The sequence below is a fragment of the Equus quagga genome, unplaced genomic scaffold, assembly GCF_021613505.1.
Source record: "Equus quagga isolate Etosha38 unplaced genomic scaffold, UCLA_HA_Equagga_1.0 146_RagTag, whole genome shotgun sequence".
Classification (NCBI taxonomy): domain Eukaryota; kingdom Metazoa; phylum Chordata; class Mammalia; order Perissodactyla; family Equidae; genus Equus; species Equus quagga.
Window position 1 is genome coordinate 1,937,681 of NW_025796728.1, and position 26,962 is coordinate 1,964,642.

The following is a 26,962-nucleotide window of genomic DNA, read 5'->3' on the forward strand; positions in this document are numbered from 1 at the left end:
TAAGTCTGAGTTCTGCCTGTGCTGTTCACTAGCTGTGTGACCTCCTGACCTCTCTGAGCCTCCATTTCCTCCTCTGTAAAATGGAGATCATAAGGGTTTCTTTCTCTTGGGTTATAGTGAAGAATCAGTGAGAGCTCCTATTTGAAGACCCTGGTACGAGGCTGAGGTACATGGTGGACACTCAGTGAATGTCAGTTACTTTTCTTTCCCAGGAATTGCCCACTGGATCAGGGCCAAGTGTTAATGAAGGGTGTCTGGGTAAAGTGAGACGTTGAGTAAAAGAGAAAAGAATGGAAGAAGGAAGGCCAGAGTACTGGAATATGGAGCATTGTGTTGATGACATTCTGACTTCTAATTTTAATACAATTTTTTTAGCCATTGTGCACAGGCCTCTGCTTAAGCTTGATGAAGACAGTTATTCAAGTCATGGAAATTCTGCCCTGGCTAGGAAAAATACAAATGCAGACCATGGAGGAAAAGAATTAGGCCATTTCCTAGTTTGTAGAAGGATTATGAGATGTAAATTTATTAATAGCTTCATTTATGTTTACTTTGAATGATAATTCATGAAAGTTCCAGCTTCTCTGTAAAAGGTTTGTCTCCTATTACATAATTGTGTCAAAGTAGATGAAAATATGTAAAAATAGGAAATGTTCTATCTTAGCATACGTGGAAATGTCATGTTAAGGATGGCAGAGCATCTGTCTCGCTCTTGGATGCAGGACACACCAGCCAACAGCCAATCCTGAGAGGATGTACATGTTCTATTTTAATCCTACATGGCGTTTTGTAATCTTTGCTGTTAATCTTGTTATTTCCTTAGATTCTTTTCCTTTTCCTTTTACTGTGTAAGAAAAATTCTAAAGTGATAGTCTCAGCTGTGTTTTTCCACGGAGTAGGTTTTATAGTCAGTTGAAAACCAGCGAGACAATGATGTTTGCCCTCTTTACTCAACTCTGAGTACCCATGGTTTCTGAGAGGTACGAAATATTACTGTTGGGCCCTGATCTGATTGTAGGAGACCAGGAACTGCGTGGTCTTGTGTTGGGACAATTGCCACGCTGGCAGAAACAAGATTGAGGGTAATTTAGGAGTTAGGAGGCTGGTGGGATGACCTTAGGCGGTGCCTCTTGTCTCCATTGCTCTGGAGTAAGCGAGGAGATGTGGTCTGAAGCCAGTGGGCAGGGGCACTAGAATCCTGAAAGAGAAAAATGAAAACAAGGCCCCATTCAGTTATGGCTGTTTCTGCTGAGCATGGGGTTCCTAGTTCCTGGATTTCTTTCTGATTTGGATTTTTATTTTTCCTGTCCTAGGAGTTCTGATGTGTTGCAATGTGGTGTCTTTTATTTCGCCAGCTGATTTTCTGGGCCTCCATATTATGTCAATTTCTTTCTTCTCTCTCTTTTTTAAGCACCGGAAGGCCTCAATAGGTTTTTTTTTGTCAAGGCAGAGTGCGTATTATCATTTTAGAGACTTTATGGGCTAGAGGGGCCCCCAGCTCAGGTAAACTTGTCTTCATTTCCCTGTTGATCGATAGTCACTGGTGTTTAGAGTGGTGTGCTAGTTTTCTGACGTGTGCTAGTTTCTGATTGATAGAGTGGAATTGGGGCCGGTTCCTGGAGAATGGCCTTCTCCCTCTCCCCACCCGTTCCAGAGGTGGCGTGTCCCCGGACCGTGATTTGAACCATCCCTGTTGTCCTTTGGCAGTTCGGAAACACTTGCTACTGTAACTCCGTGCTTCAGGCCTTGTACTTCTGCCGGCCGTTCCGGGAGAATGTGTTGGCATATAAAGCCCAGCAAAAAAAGAAGGAAAACTTGTTGACGTGCCTGGCAGACCTTTTCCACAGCATTGCCACGCAGAAGAAGAAGGTTGGCGTGATCCCACCAAAGAAGTTCATTTCGAGGCTGAGGAAAGAGAATGGTGAGTAGGGTGGAGAGAATGTGTATAAGGGTCTGAAATAAGGAGAATTGAGAGTTCTGTGTATCCTCAAAATGAATCTTTTTTTTTTTGAAAGGAAAATAGTATGGCCAACTACTGAAATAACATTTTTTTTTAAAAGAAAAGATATTTCTCTTTTTCCACCCAGTGTGCATAAAACAAAACTGGATTACAAATATGCTTAAAAATTCAGATTTATCATACCATTTTGGAATGATCTTTTTGTTTGCTCCACATTAGGAGGAGTATTTTTCTGGGTGGGATCATTGTAAGAGGAAAATTGCCCAAGACAGCCTTCTGAGCAGGACACTGATAGGAATAACTAGGTTGATGCAATAATTGAATAAAATAGTGCTATCTTATAAACAGGTCATAAGTGATTAAAGTAAATGCATGTTATCTAATCAGAGCATCTGCTGTTTTAAAAATAATACCTCTGATTTTTATTTGCCTAAGACAATTGAAGGATATTAAATTGATATCTTCATATGTTAAAAATGTCCTGCTGTCACCTGATTTTTTTCTGGTGTTTTGATCTTTTTGGGGGAAGTGATGGTAGAGACTAGGTTATTCCAGAAGTTCTGCATTGGTAATTTTTATGACTACAGAAATATTTGATATGGCACCTTGTGTTCCCCTGGATTGCAGACTTGCAGTTAATCAGATGTTTGTTTTATAAAGTCTCGTTTAATTTGATTGCTGTCTTTTAACGTGGTTGTAGTTTATACATACCAGAATAAAAACCCTCTGAGAAGAACGCAGAGCACTCCCAAGTCTCGTTGTGAACATGATTAATAATGAAGTTTCACTGTTGCATTCGTGTCTTGACTGTCTGTCCTCATGGCAGGGAACAGCAACAGGCTCTGGAATCACGTGTATTTGGTTTCAGAACACTATCAGATAGATACGTTCTCATGTAGATCTCCCATCTCCTTTATGTGTTCCATTCCAGCTGTTTTGAGGCTGGTCCAGGGTTTCATATGATCTTTGGGAAGAGACCCAGTTGCTCTGGATAAATTACAAAATGAATAATTGATCATCGGTGGTCACTATTAAATATTGATATTTTATCAGGGAACTTATGAAGTAATTTCTGTTATTTTTCTCTCTTTTTTTGTGGAACAAATAAAAAATTTTGGTAGCTTTTTATTAGCCATGATGACTTTAGGGAGATATGGCAAATTTAGTCCTTGGTGGGTGGTAGGAAATAGAAATGAACAAAAATTCTTTTAAAACTTACCTACTGAAGATGAATATTTTCCATACCTGCCCACTCTTTCAATATAAAAATTGAAGTGTGGCATGTAAAATTAAGCATTTTCATTTGCTTTTCAGGAATCAGAGATTGAAATAATGACCTTCTCCTTTCCAGATCTCTTTGATAACTACATGCAGCAGGATGCTCACGAATTTTTAAATTATTTGCTAAACACTATTGCGGACATCCTGCAGGAAGAGAAGAAACAGGAAAAACAAAACGGAAAATTAAAAAATGGCAACATGAACGAAACTGCGGACAATAATAAGCCAGAACTCACCTGGGTCCATGAGATATTTCAGGGAACGCTCACCAATGAAACTCGGTGCTTGAACTGTGAAACTGTAAGCATTCGGAGGGCGTTCATGGAATGTGCTTGTGCATGTTTGTACAGGCTGTGTTGTGAGGGAGTGCGCTGTGGTGTTACAGCACCTAGCAGTTGTCCATATCTGCAGACAATTCTATTTGTGTATACGAACCTTTCATTTAAACTTTCGGAAGCATGTTTCCATCCAAGATGTCTCAGCTGGCTAAAGTAGAGTGATGAGGGCAAATCTCAAAAGCTGGAGTGCTTTGCACCATGGGCACAAGTAGAGTCCACAAGTAGACCGTTGAGCTGGACCTCCACCAGTCATCTTGAAAAGATTTTGGTCACAAGGAGATCACGTGCAACTTAGAACAGACCATCACCCCAACTTCAAGGGAATCAGCTGTGATAGGGTGAACTTGAAGTCAGGAGACAGGTTTGATGTCTGATGCTACAGCAGTTAGCTGGGTGTTTGGGCGAGTCCCTTACAGCGCTGTTGTGAGGCTTGGGCAAGCCTGTGTGTTTGGATGAGTTCAGCAAGTGAAGGTAGACATGTTGGTTTACTTTGAAGGCATGTTCTCCAGAGCACGATTCAGGACGTCACATGTGCTTGGTATGTTTGATTTAACTCTATGAGGGGCCTCATAAAATGGTGCTTAAAAGCCCTGTTCTTTACCCAGGCTGCTGGGTTTGTGTGCTGACTCACTCAGTCAGGAGCTGTGGGACCTTGTGCAGATTATCCAGCCTCTCTGTCCTCATGCTCCTCATCTGTAAATTGGCGATGATCAGAGCGCCTCTCTCATAGCGTCCTAGGAGGATTAAATGAGTTAACACCTGGAAAGCACTTGGAACCATACTTGGCACACAGCGAGTAAGCAATAACTGTCACCTCTTATTATTTATTATAACTGCTAACAACATAGAAAGTCTATGGGTTCATCAGGGGTCTCTGAGTTTCTTGACAGTGTGTGAAAAATTTTGTTGGGGTTGTGCATTTTTCTGGGGAGAGAGACGGTAGCTTTCATCAGGTTCTGCAAAGGGAGGGGGACCCAGAAATGGTTAAGAAATGTGGATTTAAGTGGGAGGTTTTTGTTTTTTTGGCAGTCTTTGTCCTTTTAAACAATTTTTGGATCAAAATTCTCGTTTCTTTCGTTGTAGAAACAATTAGAGAACATAACTAAGCTAAAAGAGACTAAAAGTTACCAATAATCTCCCTACCCAGAGATGATAAATTTGTAACATTTTCTAAAACTTGTGATTATGTTGGCTCAGCGATAACCACTTGAACATTTTGAAACATATCCTGCCCAAACGTTTTCTACGCATACTTATCTATCTAGAGATCTCTCCTCCCTCCCTTTCTCCTTCTGTCCCTTTATATATATATATATATATATTTTTTTTTTTTAGAAGATTGGCACCTGAGCTAACATCTTTTACCAATCTTCTTTTTTTTTCCTCCTCCTTCTTCTTCTCCCCAAAGCCCCCCCAGTACATAGTTATATATTCTAGTTGTGATCCTTCTGGTTGTGCTGTGTGGAATGCTGCCTCAGCATGGCTTGATGAGCGATGCTAGGTCCACGCCCAGGATCTGAACCAGAGAAACCCTGGGTCGCTGAAGTGGAGCCTATGAACTTAACCACTCGACCACAGGGCTGGCCCCTCCCTTTATATTTTACATTCCAGGAAAATTCAAGTGAATGCAGAAGTAGAGAGAATAGTATAATAAATCCCATATGTGTATTACTTGGGATCAATGACTGTTAACACATTGGCCCATCTTGATCATTTCTGATTCCATGCCCTCTCCTCACCTCACCAAACTGGTCTATTTTTAAGCAAACCCCAGATAACATCATTTCATTTGTTGTTTCTTCAGTACCTTGTTATATATCTGTAAGTGGTAAGACATGTTTTTTTTGAAAACATAAGTACAATACCATTGGTAAATAAAAACATAAATACAATACCATTATCACACCTAAAAATAATTCCTTTGAATCATTATTCACTTTGTGTTCAGGTTTCTCTGATTATGTCATATATTTTTTAGCAGTTAGTTAATTCAAACTGGGATCCAAACATGGTCCGTACATTGCATTTGGTCAGTCTGTGCCTTCATCTACAGGCTACCATCTGTCTCGTTTTTTCCTTGCAATTTAGTTGTTGAAGAAATTAGGTTGTTTGTCTTGTAGAATTTCCCACATTTCTGGAAACATCCTCTCGTGGTTACCGCGTATAGTAAACGGCAGTGTGTTTCTACCATCCTACATCCTACTCTTTGTTTTTCTCTAACCCACCTATTTTATATTCCTTTTTCACTCTTGCCTTCTTTTGTATCAACAAAATCTTTCTTTTCTTTTTTTTTTGTACCTTTATACTGTTACTTTCTAATCCTTTCAGAGGTTGCTCTAGAGACTACAATGGGCATCCTTGACTTAATTCATTTTTTACCACTTTCCTGACAATGCCAGAACCTGTAGGACACTCTCTCTTCGGTTCCTTCTTTTGTGTTAGTGTTTTCTGATGAACTCATATGAGTTTTAAAATTTTACGTGTTTTAACCCATTGCAGTTTTTTAATTCTTTTTGATACTGCATTTATTTTTAGAATAACTGTGTACTTTCAAACATCAAAATTAGGACTATATTGTAAATATTATAATTTGCAGATTTGCGGTCTTTCTTTTTCTCTCTCTTTTTTAATTAATTAATTTCTTCCTTTTTTTTTCTTTTGTGAGGAAGATTGTCGCTGAGCTAACATCTGTTGCCAATCTTCCTCTTTTGGCTTGAGGAAGATTGTTGCTGAGCTAACATCTGTGCCAATCTTTCTCTTTTTTGTATGTGGGATGCTGCCACAGCATGGCTTGGTGATGGGTGTGTAGGTCTGCACTGGTGATCCAAACCTGTGACTCCTGGGGCACTGAAGCGGAGCGTGTAAACTTAACCACTATGCCACCAGACCGGCCCCCCCTTTCTCTCTTTTAATAAGAGAATATTCTGTGACACCCTCCTCACCTTTTCTCTTGCATCTGTTCCATCACCAAGTCCTGTCTGTTGTCTCTCTCTTTAATCCATTTACCTGTCTAGGTCCCCGCTGCTCCCACCCCAGCTCAGGTCGCCTGTCAGCTCTTGATTGACAGTCTCACCTACGCTATTGCAAGAACTTCCTTCTGGATTGTCTTCTTTTCCTCTTGCCCTCCTCCATGTTACTCTCTTGCTAAAAAGTATGGTAGTAGCCTCCAATTTCTTTCTTTTCTTTGGAAGAGATTGTATAAGTTTTGATCTATCTATTCTTTGAATGTTTGGTACAACTTGCCACCTATCTTTGTATCCCTAAAATATATAGTTCATTTTGGCATGTTTTTGGTCTTTGTATAATGGAATCATACAGTAGGTATTCTTTTATGTTCTCTTTTGCTAAAGATCCCTTGTGAGAGTCACTTGTGTAACAAGTGCTTGATGCTTTACTTTGTTCGTTTTCATTGCCGTATAGTATTCCATTGCATGAATATACCACAAATCACTAATCCGTTGTACTGTTGGTGGATATTTGATTGTTTCCAGTTTTGGGCAACTATGAACAATGCTGCTGTGAACATTTTAATACGTATAATCTAGTGTACATAAATCTGGTTTCTGTAGGATATATACGTACAAGTAGGTTTGTTAGGCCATATGGTATGCTATCATTAACTTCATTGGAAAATATCAAATTCCCAAAGTGATTGTACCATTTTACACACCCACTGTATGAACATTCTCATGTCTCCACGTTCTTGTCTATACCCACTGTTCTCAGATGTCTTCACTTCAGGTAATACAGTGGCTGTATGGATGAGTATTTTATTCAATAAATATGGGTTTTTTTCCCCCACATTCACTACGTAAAGATATACACAGTGAGAGCCTTGCCTTTCTACATGGAAGACAGATATTAGTAACAAAATGAATAGTTTTGTAATTATGACAGCAAAATCCTGGGAAGGAGAAGTACAGAGTACTCTGTGAGCTTATGATACCCGAACCAGAACAGTGGGGCATCCCATTTTGACATTTAGCCGAGAAATTTGCACTAGACGGTACAGCTGGTCTAATCCTTTTGGTTATCCTTGAAATTAACACGCTTACCCAGTCTATCTTGCGGTACTCTGTGTGGGTTTTCAGGAGGGCTCAGAGGATAGGCTCAGTCACATTTGTAGTTCCTTTTTTGTCTGTGAAGAAGTCAGTGGATCCTAACAAATGCCGGTATTGCATCCTCAGGTATTTGTATTGCAGAAGCTGTTCGCTAGTCTGTTATTTCCTGGAGGGTTACCATGGGTGGGAAGCCTGTGCCTAAAGATTCCTGCAAAGCTGCTGGATGATACAATAGAGTTTGTTATAGTGGGATTCCAACTGTTTATACTTGGTGTGTGGAAGTGAATGAGAGCGTGTGGATGTGTCTTTATGGAGAATGGTGCAGTCTGAAAAACCTACTTTTTTTTAATCCTCTGAGGCAGGAATGTTTTTCTCTGGAGTTACTTGGATAATCACCTCCATTTCCTTAGATCCTTTAGCTGGACAGGGTCCTAGGAGTCATCTAATCCTTTCCCTACAGTGCCCAAGTCCCTTCTGTGATGTCCTAGCCAGCTGGTCACCAGCATCTGCTGGACCCCGTCCAGAGATGGGGAACTCAATCTCCCGAGGCGATGCATTCCATTTTTAGAAAGCTCTAATTGTTAGAAAGCCCTCTACTTTCTAAGAAAATAAATAGCCTGCAGCCTTTTTTTTGTTACAGTAAAATATTGGGGGCTTAGTGTAAACAAAGACCTCATGTTAAAGGTTTTTTTTACAGGATGAGAAATATGGGGCTCCCTTTGAGTAACGTCCTCTGCCCAGGGCAAGAAGCCTTTAGATAGTGCTTCCCTCGGAATTGCCAAGACTTACCTTTATGAGATCTCACAGTGGGGTTAAACTGCGCTAGATCCTGAGCGGCAAATTAGCCCCTGGGGGAGCCTTGCCATTGTAGACACCTCAGCTGCCAGTTCCTCCAATTGTGCAAAACTCTTTGTGGCAGCCTTCATGCTTTCAGAAAACAATGATTTTTTTTCTGGTTCTCAGCCTTTGTAAGTATTGTTTGTGATCGCAGCGCAAATGTCAACTGAGGGATTTATGGAGACAAACAGTTTCATTCTGCAACAGACGTGGAGAGACTATTTTAAGGGTAATTCAGGGCTGACTTTCCCAGATAACCTTCATCAAGGCACTTTAGAATTGAGGCGTGAAGATTTTCCAGTCTAGCCTCAGCGCTCCTTGCTTGTTCTTTGCTTAGTTCATAAGATTTGCTGGGCCATTTGGAGCTTAATTTTGTTGTTGTTGTTGGTTTTCCCCCTTTCCGTCTAAACTGAGTTTTTACTCTGCAAACCTGTGGTTTTCAGTGCTTCTCAAGGGCTCTAAGACACCTTTGTCTCTGTTTGATTGTCTACAGAATTGATTTGTTAAGTGTTAGTTGTATGGCTCCTTGCTTTGTCTGCAGAGGTTAAAATTGGTTCAGCAGAGCTTCTGAGCCCTTCACAGGAGAGGAGTTGGGATGGGGGGGTGTGACCAGTTGGGATCACCCGCTCAGCAGGGGGAGACTCTGAGTCCCGGGCATTCAGGTGGGCTGCAGTTGCCACTCTGCTCAGCCCCGCATTTTGGCACTGCTCTAAGTCAGCGCATTTTCAGTTCCTGGCTGAGCAGCGTGGAGCTACCACCTGGTCACTGTTTCTACTAAGCCTGGGAAAGAAGTGTGGGGATTTAGAAGCATGTTTGAATAGGATTTTAATTACTGAAGACTTAGCAAAGCTCATGATTTATCTGTATGCCCCATATATCAATGTTCTATTAATAGATTTTTAATTAATTGCTTTAAAAAGAAGAGCAAGTAGAATCTCTTCTACCTTTTTAAACTGGGGTTTTCGGGAGACTCCATGGCCAGAACTGAGGGAGAAGAGAGGAGAAGATGTAGCCTGTTCTTGCTGAGAGTATTGGGAGTCTTAGTGATATATACGTTTCCTTGGAGACAAGCTGTATTTTCACTTAGAACAGAATGAGGTCCTGTGTGGGGGAAGAAAATGGTTTTATTTTCTGGCAGCTTTCTGGGAAGAGAGAAAGAAAAGAAGAAAAAAAAATTGCTTGATCATTCATTGCTTTTGACTGTGTCAGTCTGAGGCAGGGGGAGAGAAAAATCCACATGGAAGGGTCTGATGTGTGTTTTGATATCCCCGGCAGGGTGGATGCACCCCAGCAGTGCTTTCTCACACTCTTAATTCTGGAAGCAATGTGTGTTGGGAATTGAGAAAGCTACAGTAGCTTTCTTCAGTTAGTTAATTAGATCAACTAATTGTTTCTCTGAAACAATTAAGTAGAAAAGAAGATTTGCATCCAACAGGACACAATGTTTCTTTGTTTTTGCCCCTTCAAGTATAAGAGCTTGGGTAGAACCCAATCCTAGCTATCTAAATTATGCATCGTTTCAGTTGACTATAATCCTTTTGTTTTCTCCCAGAGAAGGGGTGTTTAAGTATATAAAAAAAGTTTTGCTGGGGCCAGCCCAGTGGTTAGTAGGAAATTCACCTGCTTTGCTTTAGTGGCCCGGGGTTCACAGGTTTGGATCCTAGAGTGGACCTACACAGTACTCATCAAGCTGTGCTGTGGCAGCATCCCACATACAAAATAGAGGAAGATTGGCACGGATGTTAGCTCAGGGCCAATCTTCCTCACCAAAAAAAAAAAAAAAAAAAAACCCACACATTTTACTAATTAAAAAATATAATACCTGTGGATTGTTTTTTAAAAAATCAGACACAGGAATGTATAAAAAGAAAATCATTCATAAATTCTGACACCCAGATGCCACTATTGGCATTTAGCCGTCTTTCCATTTGTTTAGTCTTCTCTTCAGTTATTTATTCATTCATTTAGTAAATATTTATTGGATACCTACTCAATGCTGGACATTATTTTAGGTACTAGGAACATAGCAGTTAAAACAGAAAAGATAGGGACTCCCCCATGGCTGAGTGGTTAAGTTTGCGTGCTCCACTTTGGCAGCCCAGGGTTTTGCACGTTCAGATCCTGGGCCAGACCTAGCACTGCTCATCAAACCATGCTGAGGCAGCATCCCATATAGCACAACCAGATGGGCCTACAGCTAGAATATACAACTATGTACTGGGGGGCTTTGGGGAGGAGAAGAAGAAGAAGAAAAAAAAGGGTTTGGCAAGAGTTGTTAACTCAGGTGCCAATCTTTAAAAAAAAACCCAACAAAACAGAAAAGATAGTCCCTGCCCTTTTATTTACTAATATATACATTTAAAGCTATAAATTTCCCTTTAAGCACTGTTTTAGCTGCATTCCACAAATTATGATATGTTTTCTTTTTCATTAGTTCAAAGTATTTTCTAATTTTTCTTGTAATTTTTTTCCTTTGATCCATATGTTACTTAGAAGTATGCTGTTTAATTTTCAAATATTTGGGATTTTCCAAGTAGATATCTTAATATTACTGACTTTGAATTTTGTTGTGATTAGGGGATGTATTCTGTATGAGTTCCATCTTTTTGAATTTATTGTGACATGTTTTGTGTCCTAACACATACATGGTCTAACCTGGTAAATGTATTTGAAAACAGGGTCTCTCAACCTTGGAACTGTTAACATTTAGGATCAGATAATTCTTTGTTGCTGGGTGCTACTCTCTGCAGTATAGGATGTTTAGTGGCATCCTTGACTTCTACCTGTTAGATGCCAGTAGCATACCCCAAGATGTGAGAAAGAAAAATGTCACCAGACATTGCCAGATGTCCTTGGAAGGCAAAATTTCCCTTGCTGAGAACCTCTGAGTTGAAAAGAAGGTATATTTTGCAGTTGTTGGGTGCAGTATTCTGTAATTGTCAGAAGGTCATGGTGGTTGATATAGTTAGTCAGATCTTCTGTGTCTTTGATTTTTTTCCATTGTTTTTTAATCAGTTGCCAAGAAAGGGATGTTAAAATATCCAACTGTGTAGAATTGTCTTATTTCCCTCTAATTCTGTCAGTTTTTGCTCTGTGAGTTTTTCACTTTTAAAAACTAGCTTTGGAGAGGTATAATTTATATACCATGAAATTCATCCATTCAGTGATTTTTTTTTTTTTGTAATTTGCTGAGTTGTGCAACTATCATCATAACCTAGTTTTAAGACATTTCTATCACACTAGTAGGATACCTTGGATCCAGCAGTTAATCCCTGGTAGAAGCCCTGGGCCACTATTAATCTACTTTCTGTCTTTAGATATTTGCCTTTTCCGGACATTTCATATAAATCGGATCATGGAACATGTGGTCTTTTGTGTCTGATTTCTTTCACTTACATACTGTTTTTGGTGTTCGTTTGTGTTGTAGTATGTATCAGTAGTTCATTCTTTTTTATTGGTGAATAGTGTTCTAGCTTCATCTATTTTGGGGACTCTGTTATGATGGCCTTCCATATTTTTTATTGTTATGTTTTTCTGGTACATTGACCCAATTATTAGGAAATACACTTTTTATGTCTCATAATTCCATCTTAAAATCTATTTTATCTGATATTAATATAGCTCACTACATACTTACATTAACTCCTTGCATGGTATATCTTTTTCCATCCATTTGCTTTCAACATATCTGTGTCTTTATATTTAAAGTTTAGCTATTGTGGACAGCATATAGCTGGTCTTGCTTTTTTAAAAATTCATTCTGCAATTTGTCTTATTTGAAGTATTTATTCCATTAATGTTTAATGTACTTATTGATATGGTTAGGTTTGGGGCTCTCATTTTGTTTTCTGTTTATTCCCTTTTCAGTTTTTTGTTCCTCTGTTCCTCCTTTTCTGCTTTTTGTTTGGATTGTGTGTGTGTATGTATATATATATATTTATTAATTTACAATTCCATTTCAATTTTCCTCTTAGTGTATCTTTGTGTGTCTGTTGTTTTTTCATGGTTGCTCTAGAGATTACAATATGCATTCTTTACTTTCACAGTCTACTTACAGTTAATGATGGCACTATTTCACATTACATAGAGGAAGCTTATACCTGCTTAGGTGACTGTTCCTCCCCCCCCCCCACCTTACTTTGTCCTTTAAGCTATAGTTGTTATATGTATTACATTTATGTATATTATACACCCCACAGGACAGTGTCATGATTACCATTCTTGATGCTCTTCATTCTTTCTTGAAGATCTCCATTTCCATCAGGTATCATCTCCCTTTGGCTTGAAGAACTTCCTTTAACCTTTCTTGCAGTGCCAGTCCATTAATAATGAATTGTCTTTATTTTGCCTTCCTTCCCGAAACATAAATTTATGGCATATAAGAATTCCATGTTGATACTTTTTTTCTTTTAGCACATTAAAGGTGTTCCACTGTCTTCTGGCCTTCCTAGTTTTTGAAGACAGGTCAGCTTCCAACTGAATCATTCTGTTGTATTGAATGTGTCATTTTTCTCTATAAATTAGGATCTGATTTTTACCTATGGCTTTTAAAAAAAATTATTTTATTGAGGTCATAATGGTTTATAACATTTTGTAATTTCGGGTTTACATTATTGTATATCAGTTTCTGTATAGACTACATCATGCTCATCACCAGTAGTCTAGGTTTCATCCATTGCCATACGTATGCGCCCCTTTACCCCTTTTGCCCACCCCACCACCCCCTTCCCTCTGGTAACCACTAATCTGTCCTCTCTATCCATGTGTTTATCTGTCTTCCACATATGAGTGAAATCATATGGTAGTTTTCTCTCTTGGGCTTATTTCACTTAACATCATACCCTCAGAGTCCATCCATGTTGTTGCAAATGGGACGATTTTGTCTTTTTCTATAGCTGAGTAGTATTCCATTGTATGTATATACCACATCATCTTTATCCAATCATCAGTTGATGGGCACTTGGGTTGCTTCTACATCTTGGCTATTGTGAATAATGCTGCAGTGAACATAGGGCTGCATAAATCTCTTTGTATTTTTGATTTCATGTTCTTCAGATAAATACCCACTAGTGGGATAGCAAGATCATATGGTATTTCTATTTTTAATTTTTTGAGAAATCTCTGTACTCTTTTTCATAGTGGCTGCACCAGTTTGCATTCCTGCCAGCAGTGTATTTCTCCACATCCTCTCCCACATTTGTTATTTTTTTGTCTTGTTCTTTATAGCCATTCTGACAGGTGTAAGATGATATCTCATTGTAGTTTTGATTTGCATTTCCCTAATAATTAGTGATGTTGAACATTTTTCATGTGTCTGTTGGCTATCTGTATATCTTCTTTGGAAAAATGTCCATATCCTTTGCCCATTTTTTGATTGGCTTTTTTGTTTTTTTGTTGTTGAGTTATATGTATTCTTTATATATGTTGGAAATTAACCCCTTGTCAGATATGTGATTTGCAAATGTTTACTCTCAGTTGGTGGGTTGTCTTTTCATATTGTTCGTGGTTTCCTTTGCCTTGCAGAACCATTTTAGTCTGATACAGTCCCATTTGTTAATTTTTTCCTTTCTTTCCCTTCCTTGAGTAGACATGGTATTTGGAAAGATGCTGCTAAGACCAGTGTCAAAGAATGTACTGCCTATAGTTTCTTCTAGGAGTTTTATGGTTTCAGGTCTTACATTCGAGTCTTTAATTCATTTTGAGTTAATTTTTGTGTATGGTGTAAGATAACAGTCTACATTCATTCTTTTGCATGTGGCTGTCCAGTTTTCCCAACACCATTTATTGAAGAGACTTTCTTTTCTCCATTGTATGTTCTTGGCTCCTTTGTTGAAGATTAGTTGTCTGTAGATGTGTGGTTTTATTTCTGGGCTTTCAATTCTGTTCCGTGGATGTGTGTGTCCACAGAACACGGTTTTTGTGCCAGTACCATGCTGTTGTGATTACTGTAGCTTTGTAGTATATTTTGAAGTCAGGGATTGTGATGCCTCCAGTTTCACTGTTTTTTCTCAGGATTGCTTTAGCTATTTAGGGTCTTTTGTTGATAAATTTTAGGATTCTTCTGTTTCTGTGAAGAATGTCATTGGGATTCTGATTGGGATTGCATTGAATCTGTAGATTGCTTTAGGTAATATGGACGTTTTAATTATGTTTATTCTTGCAATCCATGAGCATAGAATATCTTTCCATTTTTTTATGTCTTCTTCGATTTCTTTCAAAAATGTTGTATAGTTTTTGTTGTGTAGGTCTTTCACCTCCTTGGTTAAATTTATTCCTGGATATTTTATTTTTTTGTTGCAATTGTAAATGGGATTTTTTTGTTTTTTGAAGATTGGCCCTGAGCTAACATCTGTTGTCAGTCTTTTTTTTTTTTTTTTTATTTCTTCTCCCCAAAGCCCCCCAGTACAGAGTTGTATATTCTAGTTGTAGGTCCTTCTGGGTCTGCCATGTGCGATGCCACCTCAGCATGGCTTGATGACTGGTGCTAGGTCCGCACCCAGGATCCGAACTGGTGAAACCCTGGGCTGCTGAAGTGGAGCATGTGAACTTAACCACTCAGCCACAGGGCCTGCCCAGGATTGTATTCTTGACTTCTCTTTCTGCTAGTTCATTATTAGTGTATAGAAAAGCAACTCATTTTTTTTTGGTGAGGAAGATTTGCCCTGAGCTAACATCCATTGCCAAGTTTCCTCTTTTTGCTTGAGGAAGATTTGCCCTGAGCTAACATCTGTGCCAATCTTCCTCTAATTTGTTTGTGGGCTGCTGCCACAGCATGGCTTGATGAGCGGTGTGTAGGTGTGTGCCCAGGATCCGAACCTCTGAACTCTGGGCTGCTGAAGCAGAGCATGCAGACTCAACCACTGTGCCACTGGGCCGGCCCCAAGCAATTGACTTTTGTAGGTTGATTTTGTACCCTGAAACTTTGCTATAGGTATCGATTATATCTAATAATTTTCTGGTGGATTTAGGGTTTTCTGTATATAGAATCATGTCATTTTCAAACAGCGAGAGTTTTACTTCTTCCTTTTCAGTTTGGATGCCATCTATTTCTTTTTCTTGCCTAATTGCTCTGACCAAAACCTCCAGTACTATGTTGGATAGGAAAGGTCAGATTGGGCACCACTGTGTTGTTCCTGTTCTCAGAGGGATGGCTTTCTGTTAAGTATGATGTTGGCTGTGAGTTTGTCATATATGGTCTGTATTATGTTGAGGTACTTTCCTTCTATTCCCATTTTATTGAGGGTTTTTATCATAAATACATGTTGGATCTTGTCAAATGCTTTCTGTGCCTCTATTGAGAGGATCATGTGATTTTTATTCCTCATTTTGTTAATGTGGTGTATCACATTGATTGATTTGCAAATGTTGAACCACCCCTGCATCCCTTGTATAAATCCCACTTGATCATAATGTATGATCCTTTTAATGTATTGCTGTATTCGATTTGGCAATATTTTGTTGAGGATTTTTGTATCTATGTTCATTAGCAATATTGGCCTGTAATTTTCCTTCTTTGGTTTATCCTTGTCTGGCTTTGGGATCAGAGCGATGTTGGCCTCATAGAATGAATTAGGAAGCATTCTATCTTATTGAGTTTTTGGAATAGTTTGAGAAGGATAAGTTATTAACTCTTCTTTGAATGTTTGGTAGAATTCTCCAGAGAAGCCATCTGGTCCTGGACTTTCTGTCTCTTTGCTTGTGATTGGTCTGTTCAGATTCCCTGTTTCTTCTTGATTCAGTTTTTGGAGGTTGTATGAACCTAAGAAGGTATCCATTTCTTCTAGGTTATCCAATTTGTTGGCATATAGTTTTTCATAGTTTTCTCTTATAATCCTTTGTATTTCTGTGATATCCGTTGTAATTGCTCCTCTATCATTTTTAATTTTATTTATTTGCACCTTCTCTCTTCTTTTCTTAGTGAGTCAGTCTAAGGGTTTGTCATTTTTGTTTAACTTCTCAAAGAACCAGCTCTTAGTTTCATTGATCCTGTTTTTTTTAAAATCTCTTATTTATTTTTGCTCTGATTTTAATTATTTACCTCCTTCTGCTGACTTTCAGCTTTGTTTGTTCTTCTTTTTATAATTCTGTTAGGTGTAGTTTAAGATTGTTTATTTGAGACTTTTCTTGTTTGTTGGGGTAGTCCTGTATTGCTGTAAGTTTCCCTCTTAGTACCGCTTTTGCTACATCTCATGTGAGTTGGTATGTTGTGTTTTCTTTTTCATTGTCTCCAGGTATTTTCTGATTTCTCCTTTGATTTCTTCATTGATCCAATGATTGTTCAGTAGCATGTTGTTTAATCTCCACATATTTGTGCCTTTCCCCGCTTTTTTCTTTTAGGTGATTTCTAGTTTCATAGCATTGTGGTTGGAAAAGACACTTGATATGATTTCAGTCTTCTTAAATTTATTGAGGCTTGCCTTGTTTCCCAACATATGGTCTATCTTTGAGAATGTTCTATGTGCACTTGAGAAGAACGTGTATTCTGTTTTTGGATAGAATACTCTCTCTATATAATCTGTTAAGGTCATCTGGTCTAATGTTTCGTTTAAGGCCACTGTTTCCTTGTTGACTTTCTGTCTGGATGATTGACCCATTGAAGGAAGTGAGGTGCTGAGGTCTCCTAATATTATTGTGTTGTTGTCGGTTTCCCTTTAGGTCTGTTAATAGTTGATGTATATACTTTGGCACTCCATGGTAGGTGCATATACATGCAGAAGTGTTATGTCCTCTTGGTGGAATGTCCCTTTTATCATTGTATACTACCCCTCCTTGTTGCTCATTGTCTTTTTTTATCTTTTTTGTCTTGTTTTATCTCATTGTCTTTTTTATCTTGAAGTCTTCTTTGTCTTATGGCAACACTTGCTTTCTTTTGTTTGCTCTTTGCTTGGAGTATTGTCTTCCATCCCTTCACTCTGAGCCTGTTTGTCTTTAGACCTGAGGTATGTTTTCTGGAGGTAGCATATTGTTGGGTCTTGTTTTTTAATCCATCTAGCTGCTCTGTGTCTTTTGATTGGATAATTCAATACATTTGTATTTAGAGTGATTATTGATATATGAGGACTTAATACTGCCATTTTATCTCTTGTTTTCCCGTTGTTCTATCTGTCCATTGTTTCTTTTCCCTTGTATTTCTGACTGCCATTTCAGTTTGGTGGTTTTCTGTGATAGTTTTCTCTTTATTTATAGTTTGTGGCTCAGCCTGATTTTTTGTTTATTGGTTACCACAAGGTTTGTATAAAGGGTTGCATAGATGAGGGGCCAGCCCTGTGGCCTAGTGGTTAAGTTGAGTGTGCTGTGCTTCAGCGCCCTGGGTTCAGTTCCCAGGTGCAGATGTACACCACTCAGCAGTGGCTGTGCTGTGGTGGTGACCCACATACAGAATAGAGCAAGACTGGCACAGATGTTAGCTTGGGGCAAATCTTCCTCAGCAAAAGATAAAAATTGAAAAAAGATCTCATAGATGAGATAATCCATTTTCTGATAGCCTCATTTTTACATTAGCCTAAGCAAGTTCCATCCCTTTCCTCATCCCCTTCTGGGTTATTGCTGTGACAAATTATTCTTTTTTTTGTTATGAGTTTGTGAGTAAATTAAAGTTTTTACAATTATTTTTAATGCTTTCCTTCCCTTTATCTTTTATGTTATAATTGTTTGCTAACCTGTTCTGATAGAGAGCTGCAATTTTCTGATTTTGTCTATCTACTTATCTCTTTGCTCAAAGCTTTGTAGTCCTTTGCCTTTTTGTTTCAGGCCCAAGGGCTTCCTTCATCATTTCTTGTAAGGGAGGTCTAGTGGCAGTGAACTCTGTCAGCTTTGTTTATCTTGGAAAGCTTTTATTTCTCCATCATATCTGAAGGGTCGTTTTGCTGGATAGAGTATTCTTGGCTGAGAGTTTTTCTCTTACAATGTTTTGGATGTATCGTTCTATTCTCTCTTATCCTGTAAGGTTTCTCTTGAGAAATTTGCTGAAAGCCTGATAGGAGTTCCTTTGTAGGTTATTTTCTTCTTCCTTGCTGCCCTTAATATTTTTTCTTTGTCATTGAATTTTGCCAATTTTACTATTATATGCCTTGAAGAAGGTCTTTTTGCATTGATGTAATTAGGGGTTTTATTGGTTTCATGTATTTCTAAGTCCACTTCTTTCCCCAGGTTTGGGAAGTTCTCAGCTATTATTTCTTTGAGCAAGCTCTCTACTCCTTTCTCCCTCTGGAAAACCTATAATCCTTAGGTTGCTTTTCCTAATTGAGTTGGATATTTCTTGAAGTTACCTGAATTTATAGTTTTCTGGAGGAGTGTTGAAATGCCAGTGTCTTAGTCATTACTGAAGCCAGTCTTTTGAACTTTCATTTTAGTAAGGAAGAGGTAGACAATAAACAAATAAAAATAAAACATTATAATGTTAAATAATTGTATCATCTATTGCTTTGTAACCAACCACCCCAAAACTCTGAGACTAAATCAGCTATTACTTATTATTATAATTCATGCAACTTTGGGTTGGCTGAAGGCTGTCTGATCTAGGCTGGACTTGGCTGAACTTGTGTATTTGTATTTCCACTGACTCACTTGTGTGTCTGCAGGTCACAGGGGCATTGTGTTCTTGAGTGGGCTTGGCTGGGCACCTTAGTGAGAACAGCTCTCCTCTATGGGTCTCCTGTCTTCTTCCTGGGAACAGTGGGCTAGCCTGGGCTTCTCCTTCTCATGGTGATGACAGAAGTACAAGAGAGCAATTTCACCAGGGCTTGTTCAAGCCTCTGCTTATAACATGTCTTCAAACTTCCCATTGGCTAAAGCAAGTTACATGGCTTAACTCAGAATCAGGGGTTGGGACGTATGCCTCTTGATGAGAGGATCTGTAAAAGTCATACAGCAAAGAAGCCAGTATAGGCAATGATGAAGATTTGGGGCCATTCATGCATTCTACACAGCAGTAATAAGTGCCATAAAAAACTTACAGCAAGGTGATAGAAGTAGGGCATGTGTGTGTTTAAATGTATACATGCCTTTTTCATGCAAAGTTGGAATTAACTTATATATAATTGTATAGCCTACCTTTTCATTTACTGTGGTACCCACAGTGCAGTAAAACATTCTCAACTTTTTGACCATTTTAGGCCATTTAAAAATGTTTACCCCTCTTTGATTTGTTGAGTGGTTACTTCTCTTTTTAAATTGAGGTAACATTGGTTTATAACATTATATATAAATTTCAGATGTACATCATTATATTTCGATTTCTCTATAGACTGCATCATGTTCACCACTGAAAGACCAATTACCGTCTGTCACCATACTTCTTAAAGCACCTTATGTGTATCATCTTATTTCATCCTTACAGCAACCTTCTGAAATAGATACTCTTACTGTCCCCACTCTGCAGATGCAGACACTGAGGTACAGAGAGGCTAAGTAACTGACCTAAAGTCATCCACTTTGTAAGTGACAGAGAGAGGATGTGGAGCTGGGCAGCCTGTCTCAACACACATTCTTGTGTGTACTTATAACAGATCGTGTCTACATCTCTGAGTATTTCTTTAGATAATTTCCTAGCAGTGGAGTATTGAATCATGGGGTAGTTCTAACACTTAAAGAAGCATTATTTTCATTTTTCTGCTAATTGAGCACCTCAGAGAAGTTGCTGGGCTAGTTTGTCCCTCCCACTCCAAGACAGTGAAATGCCAGGCTTGCCAGTGCACTGCTGGAATGTAAGCACTTCCTCTGTGTGGCTTCAGTAAGTACAAGACCCAAAACTGGTGTGGTGTGAACTGTGGAGGCCTGAGAAACTGCTGGGGCCAGTGACCCAGGCCTGCTGAGAGCCGTCCCCAGTATGGCGGGCCCGTGTGAGCCCAGGCTCCAGGCCAGCTACAGGTCCAATTGTTATTGCAGACAGCACAGGCCTCTGCAAATGATGACCACTTCCTGGGCTGGAGGACAGCTCTATGTGTGGTCAGCGGGACTCTCCAGTTCATCACCCATTAGGCTTCTTGGCTCCACAGACAGTTTGGATGATGAGGCACCAGAGAAAGGGAGTGATTTCAAGGACCTGGTAGAAGGTACAAACAACTTAATGAAGGAGTGGTCATCTGATTAGTAGGTTTTCTAAGTCTCTTGCCCATTTGCCATTTCTGTCATTCTGCCGCTCTGGGCTATATGATGTTTGTCTGATACTTTCTACTTTGAAACGATGGAGGAAGTGAATGGAGAAGGGAGAGAAATGTGGTTGAGTTTGAATTATCAAAAGCTCTTTGTCAAAGCTGACACAGGGAGAAGGTTCAATAGAGAATTTGGGATTTTCTCTAGATTGGGTTGTTTTTGAGGTAACTCTGGTTGCCAGTGAGTACAGTCAGTCCTCCTTATCTGCTGGTTCCCCTTAAGCAGGGTCAACCAACCGCAGATAGAAAAGTCTGTACTGAACATATACAGACTTTTTTTCCTTGTCATTATTCCCTAAATGATACAGTATAACAACTATTTACATAGCAATTACATTGTATTAGATATTGTAAGTAACCTAGAGATGATTTAAAGTATAGGGGAGGATGTGCCTAGGCTATATGCAAATACGACATCATTCTATACAATACACTTCAGCATCTGTGGATTTGGGTATCCATGGGGGTCCCGGAACCAGTCCCCTGTGGATACTGAGGAATGACTGTTTACAAAGCCACATACGACTCTGGCGTTATGGTTTTTTGGTTACCCTGGTGTTCAAAGTTCTGTCTACTCTGTCTATTGTGTGTTTTGTGCCTAATATGTTTTTTTCTTTTCTTGCTTCAGGTTAGTAGCAAAGATGAAGATTTTCTTGACCTTTCTGTGGATGTGGAGCAGAATACATCTATTACCCACTGTCTAAGGTAACCTCATGAATTCTGATTGTGCCTGAGCTTTTGACCAGGCTAGTAAATAAGTGGGGGGGGAAATCCTGTATTTCTTCAGTAGATAATCTTCATTTCTGGTAAACCAATGTAATCCTATTATTTTGTATTTCTTCTTCCCCAAGAGAGATTAAAAATAAGTATATGTGATCTAGAGACGAGTCCTGCTGAGAAGAGAGAGGATCAAGTGGAAGTCATTAGTCATTACGTTTAAAAAGAAGTTTTTAATCTTTAATACAGATGTGCGCATTTGGCTTTCATAACTCTCTCTCTTTCTCCATCACGTGTGTACGCACAATCACACGGTTAAGTTAATAAATGCTGCAGATGCCTACCATTACTTTCCTTTTCTAAGCTAATCTATTATTTTCAAAACTATGCACTTTTGAGCTGAGACCCAACGAGGGAGTTGCCTCTTCCTCCATCTTTCGGCATTCTATGGAGATTATTTATGGAAAGAAATTCCTCCTCATTAGGGCTGAGAGAAGGCAAGGAGCCCAGAGTGTAAGAGCAACACCTGCCCAGGATTACTTGATATTTGTGTATTGACTTGCACATTGATGATGTGCCTGAAGTTGATATAGAGACATGATTCCCTTTCCCCTCCTCGCACCCTTCCCCCTCCTCCTTTCAACAAGAGGTTGTGAGTGCTTGTAATTGTCCCAGCCCTGTCTGGACACTGGGGATAGAGGAGTGAGTATCAGACAGGGTCCCTGCTCTCGCACCATTTATGTCCTAGTGGGCATCCACAGACAGTGATCAGTGCTTTGAAGGGAGTTAAACAGGCCTAGAGAGTGCCTGGTAGTGTGGATGCCAGTGTAGACCAAGTGTTCAGGGCAGGCCTCCCCATTCTTAGGATGCCATAGCTCAGGGACGTTTTATAGTGCTAGGACAAGGCGCTGTTGATTTTTATCAGTTTTAGAAGACTAGATTGAAGGGACTTCCTGTGATGGGTGGCTGTCATCTTTCAGGGCAAAGGCACCAAACTTCATCGTGGAAGAGCTTCGGGGTTCGTCAGGGTGTGACGGATTGTGTGTGTGCGTGTAGGGGGCGCTGGTTGCTTTCCCAGTTCCCAGGAGTCCGAGGTCCCCTCCGCCTTCTGCCCTGATAGTAACCTGGTTACCTCAGCACGTCCTGTTGGTTTGGCATTTCAGTCTTGTCTCCAAATGCCTTAGGTCCAGGTGTCTAGGACAAGCTTGTTATCTCTTTGTTTGCAAAGTGTTTTCTAGGCCAGGATGGCCTCTTTTTCTTCGGAATGGTTGTTTATGGCATGGGTTCCTCATATTCCTGTGAAAAGAAGCCGTTTTTGATTTCCCCAAGGTTTTGTGATCACAGAGAATGAATGAGAGGAAGGATATTACTTGCTCATCCCTCTTTTTTGAGAAGGGGAGTTGGGGAGAATTTGGAGGTAGGGAAGTTGTCTGCTTCCCCTGCCTTCTGAGAAATTCCTGGGCTGTTCAAAAGGTCAGATCGCAGTGGCCGGAGCTTTGAGACCAACCAGATAAAGGGCGAACTGGCTAGTTATAATTTCCACCTTTGGGAAACTTCATTATAAAGAAATGTAACCCAGAGTTGGGTTTCCATTTGTTTTTCTGGAGAAATGTGTTTATTGGTCATGCATACCTGATGAAGGCAGGCTAGATGCATTTGGAGGTGTTAAAGCTGGGATGGGCGAGTGATGAAGTAACCCTGGAATGCCTTTTAAGTAACATTGGATTTTCATCTGATTGGACTGTCCAGGCTGATAATCCTGAAGTGCCTGCCCCACCCCCTTTTTACATCATCCTTAAACTAGACTTTAACTGACTTACCGATACCTGGCCTCATGTATGCCTAAGCTCTCACCTCCCCAGCATGAATAAAGAGAAGCCTGGCAAGGGTTGCCATTCAGGTGTCTGTGATGGGAGTGGCAGCTTTCCAATACATTGCAAAAGAAACATGTGCAGGAGAAAGGCCCAGGGAATAAATGAGCCAGCTGATCCATTAGCTTTTTCTGTCTGAGACAAAAGAGAAGGAATGATCAAAGGAATGATCTTTATTGGCCCATTTCATGGTTTAATTTGATTTGTAGTCTTGAAGTTTTATTTTTAAAATTAGAATTGAGTTTTCTTCTTCAGCATCACTGTCTGCCTGTCTCTTCTGATGTGATATTTTTATCCTTCTTTTATTTTGATAATGAAAAACGTTAAAAATCAAGCGAAGACCGTGGGATTTAAATGCCAGATCTCTGCCGCCTCCTTCCAGAAGGGCTTATGTGATCGATTACAGTGTGTTTTCACTGACCTTTTGTCCCCGAGAAATGATAATACAAATAGTGGTTAAATCCAGGATGTGAGTCTAGAGAAGCCATGAAGTCCATGTTGTCGCTGAGCTATAATTCTAATATTTCAAATCTCAGTGCTGTGTCTGAGGCAAGATGAGCCAGCTGTATCACAGGAGGATACTTAGAGAATTGTTTTTCTTTTGTAAAGTTCAGGGATGGCCTCAGGCAAAACCTTAAAATACCTGTAGTTTATCTTAATTATCCTTCCATGGCCTTTTTGGTATGTTTTGTCTTCCATTTCAGTGCCTTAGTCTCTTGTTGTGGCTCCTTCACAGAAACTTACCTTTCTTCTCAAGTGCTCCATGTTCTGAACCCACTTTCCTCTTCCTCTGCCTTCCTCTCATTAAAAATTCCCATCCTCCTAGTGCTGGGGAGGTTAGCTAGACAACAGGAGGAAAGTGCCTTTTAATTCTTCCAAAGCTCTATTTTTAAAATTACTTTTTTTTTCTGCTGAGGAAGATTTGCCCTGAGCTAACATCTGTTGCAAGTCTTTCTCTTTTTTTGCTTGGGGAAGGTTAGCCCTGAGCTGACATCTCTGCCAGTCTTCCTCTATTTTGTATGTGAGTTGCCACCACAGCATGGCTGATGAGTGGTGTAGGTCCACACCTGGGATCTGCACCTGTGAACCAGGGCCGCTGAAGCAGAGCGCACCAAATTTAACCACTACACCATGGCACACCAAATTTAACCGCTATACCATAGGGCCGGCCCCAAAATTACTCTTCTTTTTAAAAACTTTCATTTTCTACTTATTTTGAGAAACTTCTTTTATGTACTAAGTTCATATCCATCCCTGTCTGTTGCCACATGCTTATCTCTCTTCTGCTTCTCTGACCTGTGTTTCGGATTTGGTTATTGATAATAGGTATTTTCTAATGTCTGACACATAAGTTTTTCTTGTAGATTTCTTTTTTCAGTCTTCTTTAATACTCTAGTCAGCGGTTCTTAAACTTTGGTGTGTATCAGAATCACCTGGGGAAGTTGGTAAAAATCGAGGTTCAGGTCACTTTCAACTTCTGTGAGCCTGGGCCTCAGGTTTTAATTTTCCAGGTGGTTTTGATACCACCAGAATTTGAGAACAGCTGCTCTAAGCCTTTGCTACTCAAACAGGGTTCCATGGAGTAGCACCGTTGACATCACCTGTGGTCTCATTAGTACAGCAGCATCTCAGGTCTCCCCCAAGAATGAATGAATGAATCAGAATCTGAATGTTGGTGGGATCTCGTGTTTCACATGCATGCTAATATTTGCAAAGCATTGGGTGCACAGCCCTGGCAGCACATTGGAACCACCTGAGAAGCTGTAAGAACAGTAATGCCTGTGTTCTACCTGGAGAGATTCTCATGTAATTTATAGGGCTGGGGGCCATTGAGAATGTTTTTAAGGCTCCCCAGGTGATTCTAACGAGCAGCCAGGTGAACCACTGCTGTGGATTCTGCAAAAAAGCCTCCCACTTGGTGTGCCCTGGAAAATGGGGTACAGGTGTCTATTGATCCCTCGGCTCCTGGGAGGCTGGGCAGAGCCTGGAGCTGCCGGAGCCCCATGGCCAGCCATAGGAGCAGCCTCATTGGTTTACCCCAGCTCCCTTCTCTATGGGATCATTTTGTCTGTGGGTCATGACATGAAAATTATCAAGAAGCATTGCTTGAGAATTTTTTTTTAAATCAATTTTTGAACTCTTGTGTTGAGTGGAAAAGTTAAGATTTTAATTAAAAATGTATCAAATATAGAGATTAACTTGGACATGATAGCTGTCTTTACAATACATCCAGGAACATAGTTTTTCTCCATTTTTTTCAAGTTTTCTTATATACATTTCCATGAGGTTTTATAGTTTTCTTTCCTTAAAGAGGCGTTTATTTCATATTAGATTTGTTCCCAAAGTGTATTTGTGTGTGTGTGTGTGTGTGTGTGTGGGGAAGATTGGCCCTGAGCTAACATCTGTGCCAGTCTTCCTCTATTTTGTACGTGGGACACTGCCACAGCATGGCTTGATGAGCAGTGTGTAGGTCCATGCCCAGGATCCAAACCCATAAACCCTGGGCTGCTGAAGTGGAGTGTGCAAACTTAACCAGTACACCACTGGGCCGGCCCTCAAAGTGTATTTCTAAACAGTGTTTTATTGTCACTATGACTCTCTTTAAAGAAATACAAAGCGTTTGTGCTTCCCACCAGCCTCCCCCGTGCTTTAGTAATTTATCCCGAGTGTCGGAAAGATCTCTCTACTGTCTCTCTCCTCTTTGACTTTCTCCTTGGAAGGTTTCGACCTTTGTTGTCTGCTTTTGTTCCAACAACTGTGCAGCATCAGCTGACAGACCTGCTCTGCCTCAGAGTTTCCTGCCAGGGTTGTCCCCTTTTCCTAGCCTCATTTTCCAATTCTCAACTCACAGGTACCCTAAATGCATTAGCCTATCTCTCACGGCCGCGAGCTCGAGCCAGCTGGTGCTGAGCAGGATGGTGGCTGTTTGTAAATCAAGTCTAAATTAGGTACTAAGTTCTGCTGTGTTTCTACCTACCTGGGTCTGCAGATACTTCGAAAAACTTTTTTTGAAAAATGAGAGTGAGTAGAAAGTGTTTAATTCCTTATTCGTTGCTGTGTCTGCCTTAGTTATTCTGCTTCTTTAGTTGATAAAGAGGTTTGTCTGTGGTAGACATTCCAAGGATGTAAATCTCTACCATGGCCCATACGCACCTCCCCTTCTCCGTGATTCCTCCATTCCACCCCAATAAATCCTGTGCAGGCCAAGAAAAGATTTCACATCAGTTATCCATTGAAGAGTTGGCCAGTATTCATTCAGCGAAGTTTGAGTCTATATAATGCACCAAGCACTTGAAATCTGAGGCATGAGGATTATTGCCTTCTAAATTGTTTCCTTGCCTTTCGACCCCCTCCTGTCCTTCCTCTCCAATGCTGCCAGAAGTGGCGTTTCTTAAAAGCACTGTCTGATTATGTCTCTTCCTTGTTGCGTCTGGTTAGTGAGACTGCTCAGCCACATGGTGCACGCCAGCTTCTGAGAAGCGTGCTCCGTCTCTTGCCTCCATGCGTCTGTGCTGTGGCATTCCCTCCACCTGCTACACTTTCCCTCTTGACAACCTGACTTGGACATCATCCCTTGGGGAAATGTCCTGAATTACCCCAGTTCAACTTCATTTCTTCTTCCTCTGTGCTTTCCCCTGGCCTTTGTACACCTGCTTCTGTCTTCATTTGGTCACCCAACACACACTGTGAAATGCCATGATGTGTTGGGCCTGTTCTCAGTGCTGAGCTTTAGCAGTGAGAGAGA

General features: G+C 40.1%; 1 protein-coding gene across 1 annotated transcript in view; it reads left to right on the plus strand.

The window, feature by feature from the left end:
- Positions 1-26,962, plus strand: part of LOC124232962 (ubiquitin carboxyl-terminal hydrolase 46-like) — a 64,753-nt gene that overhangs the window by 24,368 nt on the left and 13,423 nt on the right. The window contains exons 3-5 of the mRNA XM_046649929.1: positions 1,708-1,921; positions 3,312-3,541; positions 21,258-21,334. Coding sequence (XP_046505885.1) covers positions 1,708-1,921; positions 3,312-3,541; positions 21,258-21,334 — 521 coding nt within the window. The remainder of the gene's footprint in view (positions 1-1,707; positions 1,922-3,311; positions 3,542-21,257; positions 21,335-26,962) is intronic.